This window comes from Miniopterus natalensis, chromosome 6 (assembly GCF_054644295.1).
Source record: "Miniopterus natalensis isolate mMinNat1 chromosome 6, mMinNat1.hap1, whole genome shotgun sequence".
NCBI lineage: Eukaryota > Metazoa > Chordata > Mammalia > Chiroptera > Miniopteridae > Miniopterus > Miniopterus natalensis.
In genome coordinates this window covers 10,889,668-10,905,250 of record NC_142086.1, presented here as the reverse complement: position 1 = coordinate 10,905,250, position 15,583 = coordinate 10,889,668, and the positions used below count along the sequence as shown (strand labels likewise).

At 44.1% G+C, this 15,583-nt stretch overlaps 1 protein-coding gene across 1 annotated transcript in view; it reads right to left on the bottom strand.

Moving 5' to 3' along the window:
• The window catches only part of MED12L (mediator complex subunit 12L), a 319,300-nt gene that overhangs the window by 5,429 nt on the left and 298,288 nt on the right, over window positions 1-15,583 (bottom strand). The window contains exons 42-45 of the mRNA XM_087818088.1: window positions 14,028-14,117; window positions 12,154-12,383; window positions 10,488-10,644; window positions 8,091-8,186 (exon numbers count right to left, since the gene is read on the bottom strand). Of these exons, the coding sequence (XP_087674214.1) occupies window positions 8,091-8,186; window positions 10,488-10,644; window positions 12,154-12,383; window positions 14,028-14,117 (573 nt within the window). The remainder of the gene's footprint in view (window positions 1-8,090; window positions 8,187-10,487; window positions 10,645-12,153; window positions 12,384-14,027; window positions 14,118-15,583) is intronic.

Sequence of the window (15,583 nt, the reverse complement as noted above, 5' to 3'; positions counted from 1 at the left end):
AAACATATATTTCCTCCTCAGAGCTGGCCACTATGGCTGAAAAATAGCCCGAGATCACAGGTAAGGCCGCCTGATTTAGCAAATGAAAATATAGAACACTCAGCTAAATGTCAATTTCAGATAAACAACTTTTTCCCCCCCTAAGTATGTCTCAAATATTGCACAGGACATACATCACACTTAGTGTAAGTACATCCCATGCAACATTTGGAACAAAGTTCTAGAGTTATTCATTATTTACCTAAAACTCAATTTATCTGGCAGCCTAATTACAGGCTTCACTGGGTTGACTGTTAAAGCTGAATATTTGGCACAACACCTGATCCAACTGTTCCTTCCCACTGGACTGTGAGTGACTTAAGGACAAAGACTTGGGCTTGTCTGCTAATGGATCCCTAGTATCCAGCAGTATCAGGCACACTGTAGGTGCTCAGCAAACAAGGAGAGAATGACAAACTGTGAAGTACCTTCAGTTTCCAAACCTGCCCAGTACCGAGAAAGGCGCACCTCCAACGCTCTGCTCTTCCCGACAACGGAAGGAGAAGGGCAGCGTGCCGTGTTCCCCTCGTGCCCAGATCAAGAGGGGAAAAGAACAAAAACCCATCTTTCGCCGATGTGAAAATGTTCATAAAACATGATTTCTTTTCAGTGGTTTCAATGCTTATTTAGAAACAAGACCCTATTTCTTTAGTGAAAGCTAGCAAGGTTCTATGTGCTGGGCAGCGCTCTTGCTAACCCCGACATGGTAACACCCACCCTCAGCCGCTCATGCAAAACGCTGGGGCACATGGGTTTGGCAATTCAGTACACATATGACTTACTATGAAACATTTATAATACACAGACTAAGCAAGGCCTAGGACAGTACTCATAATCAAACATTTTAAATCTCTGCAGCAAAACATACAATCAATCGTATCAGGTAAAATAAAAAGCTTCACGTCTGTCCAGGTCAGAGGCCAGCTTTTGCTACCAAATTAATCAGGTCAGGCTTGGCTGTTCAATGAATTATAAATAAAATTTCCATGTTTATAGGTGAATGCATTTTGGAAATGAATATAAGAAGTTGTGGACCTTTAATGCTATTATTCTCACTTTACAAATTGAGGAGACGGAGGCTCCTGGGGGTGACTTGTCCACGATCCCTCTAAGTTCTGGGGCTGGAATTAAGACGAAGCTTTCTGAGTCCAGAGCTCATGATCTTAACCACTGTCTGGTGCTATCCTTAACTGGAATATTAACTTCCAAATATTTATTTGAAAATAATCACAGATTCTAAATGGTCGGCTCCAAAGATACCTAATTTTATCAGTTGATTAAGGTACACAATGCATAAATATTTAACATTTATTCATTCAACAAACACTTAGCTGCCTTCTCTATGTTCATTTAAAGTCTGCTCCAAGTAGAGGACTTTTCAGAGTGATCTCAGGTTATTTTGAGGAGCCAAGGCAGTAACTAGATGCCTGGGGAGCTGTGTGGGGGCAGGTGTGCAGGGACATGTGTGGGAGTATATATGTGATGGGGAGTGGTGCGTGGTCTACTGGGTGGCCTTAAGAGATAATATCCCTGGGGGGACCCCAAGACTCTGTCAGGGTATCAACAAGGTCAAAACTATTTTCATAATAGTAAGAAATCATGCCCTTTTCCACGCATTCTCCCGCGAGTGTGCCAGGCAGTGCTCCAGAGATGATGGCACTGCAACAAAATGGGTGTCTTCTGGACTCAGACAGCGAAGTTTTCAAAAATGTAAGACAATGCTACTCTTCTAATTTTGAAAGTTTGAAATATACACCTATTTTCATAAAAATGTTATTCCTGTTCATATGTAGTTTTATTTTAGAATTACAAAATACTTTAAATATTTGTTTTAATTTCTAATACAGTAAATACTGACGGACACACAAAAGCTCTTTGGGGCCACAGTGTTTGCATGTGAGGGGTTCAGAGGCCAAGGCCTGCAAGGGGGGCAGGGAATCTGAGGGGTGGCTACCGTCTCCAGTGCTCAGCTGCAGTGCTTCACCGTGTTTCCTTGAGGCCACCTGGCACTAACTGTAACCGGCTTTGATCTGTGTATGTGCAGGAGCAGGAAAGAGGCTGCACGTGCAATTTTCTTGGGAGAAGGTGCCAGAAACCCCTCTGCTGAGCATTTCAAATCAGGTCACTGAGCTTCTCCTGCAAAAACTGGACCCTGTACGTGGCTGAGCATAAAACCACCAGGGCAAATTTCAACAGCCCCCTCCCAGACGCCTCTCCAGACTTCCTGAATTAGAATTTCTGGGGTGAATGTGCTGAAAATCTGTATTTTATAAACAGTTCCCTCAGGTGATCTGATGCTTGGCTAGATTTTGGAGTCACCCCTATAGTGAGAGTTGGGACTTTAGATTGACCAAAACAGGTCAGTAAACAGGTCAACTGAGGTCTACGAGAGGTGCTGCAAAGTCACCATCTGTGTATATTTAATCCTCCTGCGGAAATGTGATGGAGGAGAGGGAACGGTTTCTCTGAACTCCACCCATGCAGAAGTTGATTCTGGTTTCTCCTGCCTCTTGCCTGCAGATATTAACCCTCCCAGAACACCCTTCCTCCCCTTTCATCCTGCCCTGCACCCTCCAAAAAAAAAAAAAAACCCAGCCTCCAACTTGCCAGCCACTCCCCCAGGCATCTGCAGAATGAACCACACAGCTCCTGTGCCCTGGGCACTGTGCAGACGCCTTTATTATCACCTCTTGCCAGGGCTGGCACTCTGAGGAGGGGCAGGCGCTGTGCTGTGCTCTCGCTGCAACCACGAGACACAGCACAGAGTTTGACCATCTCTACCAGGTCTAACAGGCCTACAGGGTGCAGCAGCTCTCCAGTAAACCCGTTCTCTGCTGAAAAAGAGATGTATTTTTACCCTGGCCGGGTGGCTCACTTAGTTGGGAGTGTCCTCTGTACATTAAAAGGTTGTGGGTCTGATCCCCAGTGGAGACACATGCGGGAGGCCACAGATCGATGTTTCTCTCTCTCATAGATGTTTCTCTCCCTGCCCCCCCTAAAAATCAAGTTTAAAAACAACAAAAAACATATCCTCAGGTGAGGACTGAAAAAAAAGTATTTTGGTATATTCTGACTGATTCCTAAATGTCTATTTTGACAACACACATTTATTCAAGAACATTAAAATTTCTGCTTAGTCACTACTAAGGGAAATGTGTCACTATCTAGTAATTTCTATTGCATTGACTCTTTTTTATCTGGCAAAGCGGACTTCCTTGGGGCTGTCTTGGCAGAAGCAGAAGCCACTGGTCACCATCGCGGTAGGGATGCTTCAGTTGACAATGGACCTTCCTCACAGCTGGTTTAGACACCCTGCCCTTCAAACTCTGTTTTTCTCTACTTGTGGATAATGTGTGGAGTTTTTTCCTTCATTGCTATGACATTCAACAAATCATTCGACAATTACTTATCCGGATCCAGGCACTTTTCTGGGTTCAGGGACACAAAAGTGAGTAAAACACTGTCCCTGCCTCCTGATCACTACGAGTTGTTCCTCTAACAATCACCTGTGACCACACTATTGGTGAACAGAACGAAGCACCAAGGTAACCTTCATTTCCAGCCTGCTCTGCCAACTGCCAGTCCACAGATGGCCTGCGGGTCCTCTGGTGAACTGAGCACAACCATTCACGGCACCAACTGCCTCAGAACACACCCGGCGCTACACAGGCGCCTTCGCAAGCGCCAGCGCAGAGCGCCACCAGGATAGCCATGCATATGCCCAGGTCCCCCTGTGAGCGCCAGGGCAGAGCACCAGGCCGGCCGTGCATACGCCCAGGCGCTGCCGTGGGCACCCTCAGCCGGGACCAGTGGCCATGGAGTTTAAAATATTTAGTACACATTTATTTGCAAGTTAACCAGCAACCTGCACGCAGTCATTTTTTTGACCTGCACATCATCAGTTCTTTAACAAAAAAACCCAAACATATTAAATGTGCCTGTCCTGTTAACAGAAATCTCCCGGGAATATCTTCTCCAACTTCTTTCTGTAAGTATTCTAACTCCTTTCCCTTTATAAAGAAAACAAATCCTAATTCAAGCAAAGGAAGGCAACATGGTTCAGTAAACTTCTCTGGACCTGATTTCCTCATTGAAAAGGAGAGAAATATTCTCTAAATTCCAGAGGCTTCTGAAAATTTCTCACTTTCTCCGAATGGAACATAAGAATTTTTGTGAGAAAGCCTATATGATACTTTCACACCTGATCTTTGAATAAAAGTTAATGCAATTGTTTAAGTAACTATAATGGGGTAAATAATGTTATTAAAAGCTGGAAGCAGCTTTAAAGAAAACCATAGCTTGTTTATAGTAATTTAATCACAACGACTCATAAACTTTAACAGTATCTTTCAGGCCCGACCAGCGTGGCTTAGTGGTTGAGCATTGATGCAGGAACCTGGAGGTCACGGCTGGATTCCCGGTCAGGGCACATGCCCCGCTGCTGCTCATCCCTGGTAGGGGGCGTGCAGGAGGCAGCAGATCAATGACTCATCATTGATGTTTCTCTCTCTCTCCCTGCCTCTCTCTGAAATCAATAAAAACATTTTTTTTAGAAAAAGTATCTTTCAAGTCAAGAACTATAATTAGGCCCAAACTAGAAGCCAATACAACAGTCCAGCAGAGGCATCTCCTCTTCCTTCTTGACAACTCTTTTTTTGCAGAAAAGCACCCAAAAGAGGAACTGACAACACAGGCACTGAACTTAAGCCAAGCCCAGATTTAATTTGTGAGCACCAGCTTTTCTTACTCTTTTCATAGAAAAGCTCTACTTTCTAAAGACACTTCTTGAAAAAGTGCCCATTTCTGTTCTGTTGGTTTTGACTCCTGGGTTCACTTTTTTTTTTTTTTTAAATATATCTTTATTGATTTCAGGGAGAGGGAGAGGGAGAGAGAGAGAAACATCAATGATGAGGGAGTCATTGTTTGGCCGCCTCCTGCACATACCCCTACTGGGGATCGAGTCCGCAACTCAGGCATGTGCCCTGCCCGGGAATTGAATCGCGATCTCCTGGATCCTAGGTTGATGCTCAACTGCTGAGCCACGCTCAGCAGGGCCTGGGTGCACTTTTTACAGCAGTGACTGACCTGCCTACGTGGGTGCTGCTGATTGTCTCCCACACGTCCCAGCCACTCGTGTCAACAGGAGAGCAGACCGGCAAGGGACAGTCAACAGCAGTGAACAATCCCTGGTGCCTTTCAATACTCGCTGCATCCAACCTCCCATCAGGTGCCCCAAACTTCTCATACACTTCTTGAGTATGGGTTATGGGTTGAATTATGTTGCCCCCAAAAGACAGGGTGGTGTCCTAACACTCAGTACCTCAGAATGGGGCCTTCTTTGGAGACAGGATCTTTATAGAGATAATCAAGTCAAAATGAGGTCATTAGTGTGGGATCTGATCCAGTATGACTGGTGTCCTTATTGGGTAATTTCAGCACAAACATAGTTATAGTGAGCACCCATGAGAAGATGAAGGCAGGGATGGGGTGATGTTTCTATAAGCCAAGGAATTGCCCAACAATGTCAGTAAATCACCAGGTGCTAGGGGAGAGGCATGGGACAGATTCTCCCTCTCAGCCCTCAGAAGGAACCAACCCTGCCAACACCTTATCTTGGACTTCTAGCCTGTAGAACCGTGAGACAATACATTTCTGCTGCTTAAGTCACCCAGTGTATGGTACTTTGTTATGGGAACATTAGCAAACTCATCAGGCCCCTCTAGCTCTTGTGTTCTCCACTGATACAGCTGCTCTAGGCCACCTGGTGGCCGAGGGCGCACCGGGCACTCCCTCAGTGCACCCACTAACCTCTGGCACAGCGCTGGCCCCCCCCCCCCCGCCCCTGGTACGCACTGAATACACACAGTTGAATTAAATTGTAAATGTCACCAGATAATGGTGGGGCAAGTTGTGGGGAGGGCAGTGGCTGTGTTACCACTACCACTTACTTCTCCCCTGAGAATATCACCAAAATCCCAGACAACTCAAAAAAATTTTCAATGTAATGTGTGAAGACAGAAAAAAAAAGAGCTGCACCATGTTTGTAAGATGAAAGGTGAGTAACAGTAACATACATAAAAGCTAAATTCAAAGTGTGATCCTAGACCAGGAAAAAACCTGCAATAAAGGACATTCATTAATGGTATTATTGGTGCAATTTGCACAATTTGCAAAAGGTGTATAGACTGTAGTATTTCATTAATGTTACCAATTTCCTGGTTTTAATTGTACCAAGTTTTTGTAAGAGAATATCCTTGTTGTTGAAAAAAACACACAAGTATTTGGAGTAAAAGGGCATGAACCTGCAACTTACTCAGGTGTACAGATCAGGAAAAAAGTGTGTGTGCATGCATGCACGTGTGCCTGTGTAGAGAAAGAAAATAATAAATGTGGCAAAATATTAACAGTGAATCTGCCTGGCCAGCATGGCTCAGTGGTTAAGCATTGACCTATGAACAAGGAGGTGATGGTTTGATCCCCGGTCAGGGTCCATGCCCGGGTTTCAGGCTCCATCCCTAGCAGGGGGCGTGCAGGAGGCAGCCGATCAATGACTCTCTCTCATCATTGATGTTTCTATCTCTCTCCCCCTTCTTCCTCTCTCTCTCTGAAATCAATACAGATATATTTAAAAAAAAAAATAATTTCAAACAAACAGAAGAGTTGCAAGAATAATAAAGTATTGCTATAAATGATTCACCCAGAGTCACTAATTATTATTATATTGTTATATTATTTTAAATACGTTTTTATTGACTTCAGAGAGAGGAAGGGAGAGGGAGAGAGAGAGAGAGAGAAACATCAATGATGAGAGAGTCACTGATTGGCTGCAGCCAGGGCATGTGACCTGACTGGGAATTGAACCCCGATCTCCCAGATCCTAGGTCGATGCTCAACCGCTGAGGCACGCCTGGCTGGGCTTGAAATTATTTCAAAATGCACTTATTATATCTTTCCCTTAAGAGACATTAAGAGACAGCTAGCACTATCCCATCTAATGGATTCCCTTCCACATTTGTAAGGAACAGTCAGCTGATCCCTGCTAATATACCTGTGATGATAAAGATAGACAGTCTGTGAATGTTTATATATTGCGCTACCTGAAAAGGATTTTGAGGGTGGATTACCGTAAATGTCATAGACACGCTTTAAAAAAAATCCGAGTTAAAAAAACTAGATTCATCATAAAGAAGAATTTCCTTACAAACGGAGATCAAACTGAGCAAGGCAGAGGCTTGTCAAATGTCCATGGAATGTCCTATTCCAGCTGACTGTGTCCCTTAGCAGTCCTACTTGGGCATATCAGACCTTTACCACCTAACTCTACTCTGATCCCTCCTAATGTACTATAGTCCTGGCCACATTGCTCCTTTACTACAGGCTGTGAAACCATCCACATTCAAACCCTGTCCTGAAAAGAGACACTAGTTTCCCAAAGTGTAAGACATGCAGCAGCCAGCTGCTCCTAGGTAGTGCTCCTGCACACAGCTGAATTACTTGCAGAGTAGGTATTCATATTTATAGGTATTTCCAACATGTAGCAAGTGATGTGACCACTGATGGCAGTGACAAAATAATCCTTTTTAGAATACATTTAAGTAAACAGAAAAAGACAATTTAAAGAAAAATAGTAAGGCAATGAAAAAGCAGGGCTATGGCACCTGCCAAAGTAAGGGCTGCTGTAAGTTACTGAGGTTTGCAAATATTCACTGATGCCAGGCACATAACATTTCAAAGTTCCGTACAAAGCCAGAGAAGTAAACTATACAATTATGGATTACTTGAAAATAAATATTTTAGTCCATAGTAATGCCTAGAAAATCTTGAAAAGGAAAAATGGTATAACCTACTGAACCCCAAATATTTTTTTACAGCTTTCTATGAAAACTAATACACTCACTACATCAATGCCTTCCCACTCTGATAAAGTTCTGGGAAAACTGCTAGGGTATAGTTAGGCTATTTTCACTTTTAACAATATTATGAGACATGGGAAATGCAAACAGACTTTAAGGAAAATGCTCATGTGTTGATTCAGAAGCACCAGGCCTTACCAGCGGCTGCTGGGGCTGCACGGCCTGCAGACCAAGGGGCTGGCTCTGGGGCTGTGAGGGCGGCTGGGGCTGCGGGGGCTGCTGGGGCTGCTGCATCTAGAAAGAAAAAGGATTATGTACTTAGGGTGTTGATATTCCAATCTCCTCTTCCCATGTGCCTTTTAATTAATTATGTTGTTGCAATAAAAATAATATACACTGGCCTCCTCCATCCCTGCCTTGCCAAACACGGCTCATCTTCCAAGGGCAGGGCCTAAATCTCCTCCTTCATGAAGCCTTTTTGGACCACTCCAACCCCAAGGACCTCGCCCTTCGGTGGTCACAGTGCTCACGGTCTACCCTGTCCTGCACTGTCCCAGCACATGCCCCGAACTCACTGTCAACCCCTTTCATGTCATCTGCCTTCCACACAGCTTATCCTTCTTATGCCACCAGGTTGGACAGGGACCGCCCAGTAGTCATCTTTTCATTCCCTGTGACTTCTGGCTGAACTCGTGAAGATTAGTGAGTTTGTGTTTTTAAGGGAGATGAAGGTGAAAATGAAGACAGAGGAGGGGGAGGAGGAGTTGCTCTTGACGAAGTCTTGAAGGTTAGATTTTTTTAAAAAGGAAGTTGTAGGTATGGAAAGTTTAGCATAAATTACGAGAATAAAACCATAAATTGTGTCTGTGACAAAGGTGGCTGAAATTCCTAACTCTTGAAAACACTTCCAAGTCACAGAAGAAACACAGAGATGCAGAGGAAAATACCAACAGGTGGTGTGTTTTGATGACGGTAACGATTCCTCAGCCCAAACGCGTCATCTTGGGGAGGACAGCACCAGGCTTCCAATCCTTTGCAGCTTCCAACTCGGTGTGTACACTATGCTCCGATTTGTCTTCTTTAGGGCAAGGTAACAAAGAACTATTGCCAGATGGCTTTCTCACTAAGTGACAATGCTCACGGATGTGGAATCCAAGCAGAGATCTGGACAGGCTCTCCCCCAATGTGAACAATGCTAGTTGGGCTAGAAATGCAGTTTCCATTTGGCTCTCTGGATTCCTCCAAGAGAAATCAACCTACTTCAGTCACCAGAAAAGGAGTGTCATCCTGATGCAAACACAAATCACTTCTCTATCTCTATGGAATGTGTTGTTAATGGAAACAATTATCAGAGGACATATTATGTTAATTGGGGTAAAAAGTGCTTATTAACCAATAAGGAAGGTTTTCAAAACTTGTAGCCTTAAAAAACGCCAATGTAAGACAGAAGTTAGTAAATAAAGAAATAATGTAATAACTTTCCTCAGTGATTTGAAACTGTGAAATTTTGAAATAGAGGGAAATATAAGTATCAGTCCTTGGTTGAGATATCAAGTTCCTTTCCTGTCCCTTCTGCAGGACAGGTTCCTTCCTCACTGACCGCACACCAGGAGAACAGCGGGTACCCCAGCTCTACTAGAGTCCCGTTGCTTGGTGCTTTTTTCTTAGTAAAACATAAAATGACAGTGCATCTCAAGTTGGAATGCGGGTAAGAGGAGTACACCGTACAGACTCACCAGGGAATCCCCAATCCACAACAGGACAAAAGTGCATAACAAAGACCAATGGAAGAGATAAACGTAATGCCTATATTTCTTTTATAAAAAAATGTTTTTATTGATTTCAGAGAGGAAGGGAGAGAGCGAGAGAGAGAGAAACATCAATGATGAGAGAGAGTCATTGATCGGCTGCCTCCTGCACGCCCTCTACTGGGGATTAAGCCCACAACCTGGGCATGTGTCCTGACTGGGAATCTAACCACGACCTCCTGGTTCATAGGTCAACGCTCAACCTCTGAGCCACACCGGCCGGGTAATGCCTGTATTTCTTAGATGAGGGAGTTAGAAGCAAGAATGTGTCAAGGGGAGGAACCCTTTATCTAAGAGGCTACAAATTTATTTCAAATAATTAAAGGATAGCTCTCTGGATTCTAACAGAGTCAGCATGAGGTATCCCCTTGAAATCTTCTACTTGTTTAATGCCAACCTCACAGCCTAAGCAGACCAGAGGTACTACAGAACATTTTTAGATTACAAACCCCTCTAGATATCTGATAAAAGCTCTGCACAGCTCTTTTCTTTTTCTAAACACATATAAGAAATTTCACATTCAAACTGTGTGGCTCTGGTTAACCGTGACTGAGCGAGCTGAGGCTTACACCACCCAAGGAAGCCCCCTGCTCCCCTGAAGCCTCATGGACCTGGGGGGACGCTCTGCAGACGCGCTCTCCTGCCGGGACGCTGGCCAAGCTGCAACTAAACCACATCAGTTTAGTCCAATTCACAGGGTTCCCGGGAACTTGGCAGGTCAGGTCTGAAGTGGGTTCCCATGGCTCCTGAGGACCCGCCACCCAAGGCCTCACCCCCAGGCCCGTACCTGGAGGAGCCGCTGCTGCTGCCGCGCCTGCGGCTGCCGGGGCCGCATCGGGTCCTGGGGCAGCGGCGCCGAGGGGAGGTTTGCGTGTGCGGGAGGCAGCCCCGCATCGATTCCCGCGCCCACCAGGGGGCTCTGCTGCAGGGCCTGGTGATTCAGCCTGGGGAAGAATAACGCAGCTGTGTCAGGCCACGCACACTGCCACATTTTTAACCAGTGCCACCCGCGAGCACATCACACATATTCACAGCGAAATGACTGTGTTCGATAATTACTTGTACAATTCAGATGCAGTAAGGGCCAGGGATGAAGATAACCTAGATTCCCAGGGATGGATGGGATAACTTGAAAGAGGGCAAACATGCTTACTATTTAAGGTAAACTTCAATTGTGTGTAAATTACTTTTAAAAAGTTGTTAATAGTTTTCAATAATGAGTGACATTAACTGAGCTTTGATTCTTGAGTGGGCACTGCGGTAAAAGTGAACGGTGTCACTTCACAGGCTCCCCACGGCGGCCCTTCGAGGTCAGTAGTTTTGTTGTCCCCACTTTAAAACTGAGAAAAGAGAGAGCTGGAGAAATAACTTACCAAAGGAACTCAGACAGCAAATGGCACAGGTGGGATTTAAGCCCAGAACTTTGCAGCTTTAAAGTTCAAATTATTAGGCAATATGCATGCTGCCACTTATTAAAATAGTTTCCCAATTTTATTTATTTTCCCAAATGTGCCACCATCACCTTGCCAACTTTCTAAATAGTGATTACCTGGAGCTGCCGTGCAGACATTGATAATACATAAGCTAAGCTGCCATCCACTATCGCACAACATTTTGCACGAAACTTCATTCTTCTAGATCAATGCCATCCTACAGACCTTTCTATGATGATCGAAATGTTCTATACCTGTGCCATCCACCAGCCACTGGCCACCAAAACTAGCTACATAATTTTTGGGTCTTAGTGCAAAGTAAAACCGTAAGGCTTCCTAATCAAAAATTAGAATTTCCAGAGGGTGACAGTGAGTACTGAATCAAGTGTGGGCCTCTAAGTGTGACTGCTGGTCACACACCTTCGACGTGGCTACATGTGGCTACTGGCCACTTGAAGTGTGAAACTGAGGGCCTAAGTTTTTAACTGAACTTTAATTCATCTAAATTTAAATAGCCACATGTGGCTGATGGCTACTCTAATGGATGGTAAAGTTACACACTATGTCTAAGGGATCTGACTAAAGCAAGAACTGGAAAAAGGTATTTCATGGTCTGGTTCTGCCAACCATCCTGACGTGGAAAATGTAAAAATTAAAACCTAAGAAAAGTCTTGTAGGCACCATGCACTATGAGTATTGTAATCATTTTTTTAAACTTAGATATTTTTAACCAAATACCCTTTTTTAAAAGAGGGGAAAAGAAAGAACACTAGAGCTAACAGAGTGGTATCATCTAATACACTACACCCGTAGTACAGAAGGTGTGAATCAAAACATAGGGGCCTCCAATAAAACAGACAAGATGGGTCATTGCTTATTTTGAATCTCTGAAAATAAGATGACATAATTCAAATTATATGCAAATATGCAAGTTCATAAAAACAATATAAAGGACTATGCCCTAGAAGCATAACAAAGAGCCGTGTCCACTACTGCAATCATTGCTCCTAGATGTGTCACCTCTGGGAGCCAGTCAGAGGCTGCAGGTACGGTGATGCCTGCTGCTGAACATAGCCACTGGGCGGCTGCTGCATCTGTCTGAGTCTTTCCACCAGCGCGGGGTTGGCATGTGCAGACGGGTAGGTCCTGGAGTTATAGCCGGGGGACAGGACCATGCTGCCGGCCTGCTGCTGCGGCGCCTGCTGCAAAGGCATCTGTGTTCCGTACATTGTATAGCCTTGGGGCATGGTCTGTGGGCAGCGCAAGGAACAAAGTCAGTGCTTTCATTTACCACCAGCCTTCCTACTGCTAAGCTATATGGGGATAAACAAACCCAGGAGGAGCCCCCTGCAATTCTCTATTCTCAAATGTTCTTGTGACTCAAAATGTGAAGGAGACTGGCCTGGAGGCAGAGAGGCTAACCAGAAAGCTATAAAATGAACTGGTTATATAATGATTTACCAGAAAATGTAATTTTAGGGAAAAAAAAAAAAAGAACCCTCATTTGGTTGAGAGATTAGATTTAAGGTCTGCTCTTATTCCAAAGGAAGAGAGCACGTTTCCTTGTATACAAGCATCCACACCTCTTATGCACAGGTGACATCAGTGCTCAACAGATCTCAAGCATCAATAATGTCACTTCCAAAATTACTCAGAAAAGCTACCCCCACACTCGTAAATCAAAATAATGGAGGACACTGTCCTGACTTGTGACTATACCTCCCTGAATCTGATGAATGTGCCTTCAGTAACTAACCAGATATAAAAAAACACATTAATGCCTGAACCAGAGTAAGGATGTAACCGATGACTATTCATATTCTCTAGTCCTGGTTGGACCGAAGTCCATTTCTGCACTGTACCAATCATCTGAATACTTAATTTTTCTATGCAACAGTAACATTCATGTGACTGTTTCTCTAATTTGACACCTAATGTAAATGAAAAACCTGAGGTTCCCTGGATCGCTATTTATACTTTACAAACTAGAAGGCTGATTAAAGTAGAAGAGAACTGCTGTCCAAATCTTGAAAGCACCGCATTTGAAGGTAGTGTAATGGCTCTGGCTTGGAAGCCAGGACAATGTGTAATGACTCCCAACAGGCAGCATGAATGGAGCCAGCCCACTGGGCTCCGTGCCCATGAAGGCCAACCTGGCTGTCCTCTGAGCTGTGGACAGCATAAACTGCTAGCCTCAACTAGCTGTCTTGCCAACATCCCAGCTCCTGATTATGGGAGAGTTAGGGTAAAAGTATATGGACGCAGAAAAAACAAAATTATTAGAAGAAGTAGCTCCAGATTTACACTGCATGAGGGCGAGCCTGGCATTTGCTGAGCAGCTGCTGTGCACCTGGAGCAGCCCGGCACAGTCCTGAGGGCTGCATTAAATGCTCACGATGCCCCCTCCAGTTCACAGAGAGGGGAACCAAGACTCGGAGTAACTTGCACAATGTTACACAGCTAGTAAGTTGCCAAGAATTTTGCCAAGGTCTGGTTCCAAGGCCAGTTATCTTTCATTGTACAATATTCCTCTTTGAAGCTATCTTTGACTCTGATAAATTCAATCACGAATTACGTCATTATATACTGTAACATAAGTACTTTGAGACTGTTAAACATTTCAATATCTACGATCATCATTAATAGAGGTTTGGGTTTATTTATGTCTTCAATTCAAGAGTTTCCTAAAATGTGTGTGTTCTTTAAATTAATCAATCCTGAGACTTGTTCAGCAATCACTGGTAATGTTTTGTTGAAATGCCATAATTATAACTGATAAGCAGGAGTCACTGAGTTCCAGACCCCAAAAGGCAGCTGAAACTCTCTTTACTCGGTTTCCCACTTTAGATAAAGAGATGAAAACCCCCACAGCGCCTGCGAGCCCGTGTGGGTACCTGTGCTGGTTGCAGCCCCGGATACTGGGGGAGCTGGGGGGAGGGCCGTGCATGGGCAGCAAAGAGAGCAGCGTGGTCCCCCGGCTGGCCCTGGAAAACAAAGCCAAGGCAAACTCCTGATCACGACAGCAGGGGCTTGGTGTGCGCTCCTGCTTCATGACCCCAGTCACCCATGCACCAAATGTCAGTGTGTGAAAGCAGAGCTTGCAGATTTCCAGGCTCATAGTATCTGATTTCTCATCAATTTCCTATGTGTGTAAAGACCATCGAACTTACTGTCTTCCAAAGAAGACCACAGATGTCCCCAACAGTAGCGTACAGACATGATTATGAGCCATAACATCAGTGGTTTGCTCAGCAGAGGCTCCGAGGCAGGGTTCCTGTGCTCGCCAGGGGACACATGTCCTCCCTGGAGTGAAAGTCATGAGGCTCTAACTGTGAAATCTCAAACCCCACAGTTGCACCAGCCTGTGCCCATAAAGGAAAGGTCACATGTGGGAGAAACAAATGCTATATACGAATTTCATAACTTTTTAATACTTTCTTTACAGTGACCTAAAAATATGCCTATTTAGCCATGAATTCAATGAATGAATTTGGCATTTCCTATGACTAATAATCTGTTAAAATACAATCAATAAAAATGTGTAAGTTAACAGCTAATACAATTCTAAACAACTGCAATATAAATAAAACCAATTAACATCTGTTCAAGGTCTTCATTTAATACCATTTGGCCTTAGGAAAATAAGTATATTCAGAAAAGCAGCATTATTTTATGTTTGGCGTCAGAAGCTACTTCGTGGAAGCGTGCAGTAACAACCACAGGAAGGCCTAGCTTCCCACCATCCCTGGGTTTTTCCAGGACTCACTAATTATAAAGAATGAGTTTATCCTAGGGTATTTTACTATTGCTTTATATAATAGATGTCCTCATTTTTTAAAAGTGGTAAATTATAGTTATATAAAAGATTTTCATGTTCTTAGAAAGCAGTATAGATATTTCTAACAGGAAGAAGGGATTAACTTTTAGCTTAAGATGTACTAAACATCTATAATATGCCAGGGACCAGGCTTCCTGCTCTTATTCCCATTTTCTAATGGGACTCTGCAGGGAGGGAGCATCACCCCATTTTCTTCAGTGAGGAAAAGCTGGGGGCAAGGAGCTCATGCTGCTTAGTGAGTTCACCCAACCAGACCTGGCCGAGCCACCACCTGAGCTCAGGTAAGTCTCACTCCGAAGTCCAGGGCTCTTCCATGAGGATGAGATGTTTCTACATGTGACACGAAAGATGAAAATACTTAAAACCTCATTTGGTGCTTATTATTCAGGGACGACTAGCCTCTTAAACTCACCCCAATAAATAACCAAAAGGAGAATCTCTGTTGAGCCTTACTGAAAGTATTGAAATAAAATGTACACACCAGGCAGTAAAGCTCTTTCTCTGATCCCCACATGAAATCACTTGGGGCCTTTAAGAGTTTCAGCCTCTCCTAAGGTGACCACCCACTCATACGCGGACCAAACATGCATTTCTGAGAGCATCTACTATGGT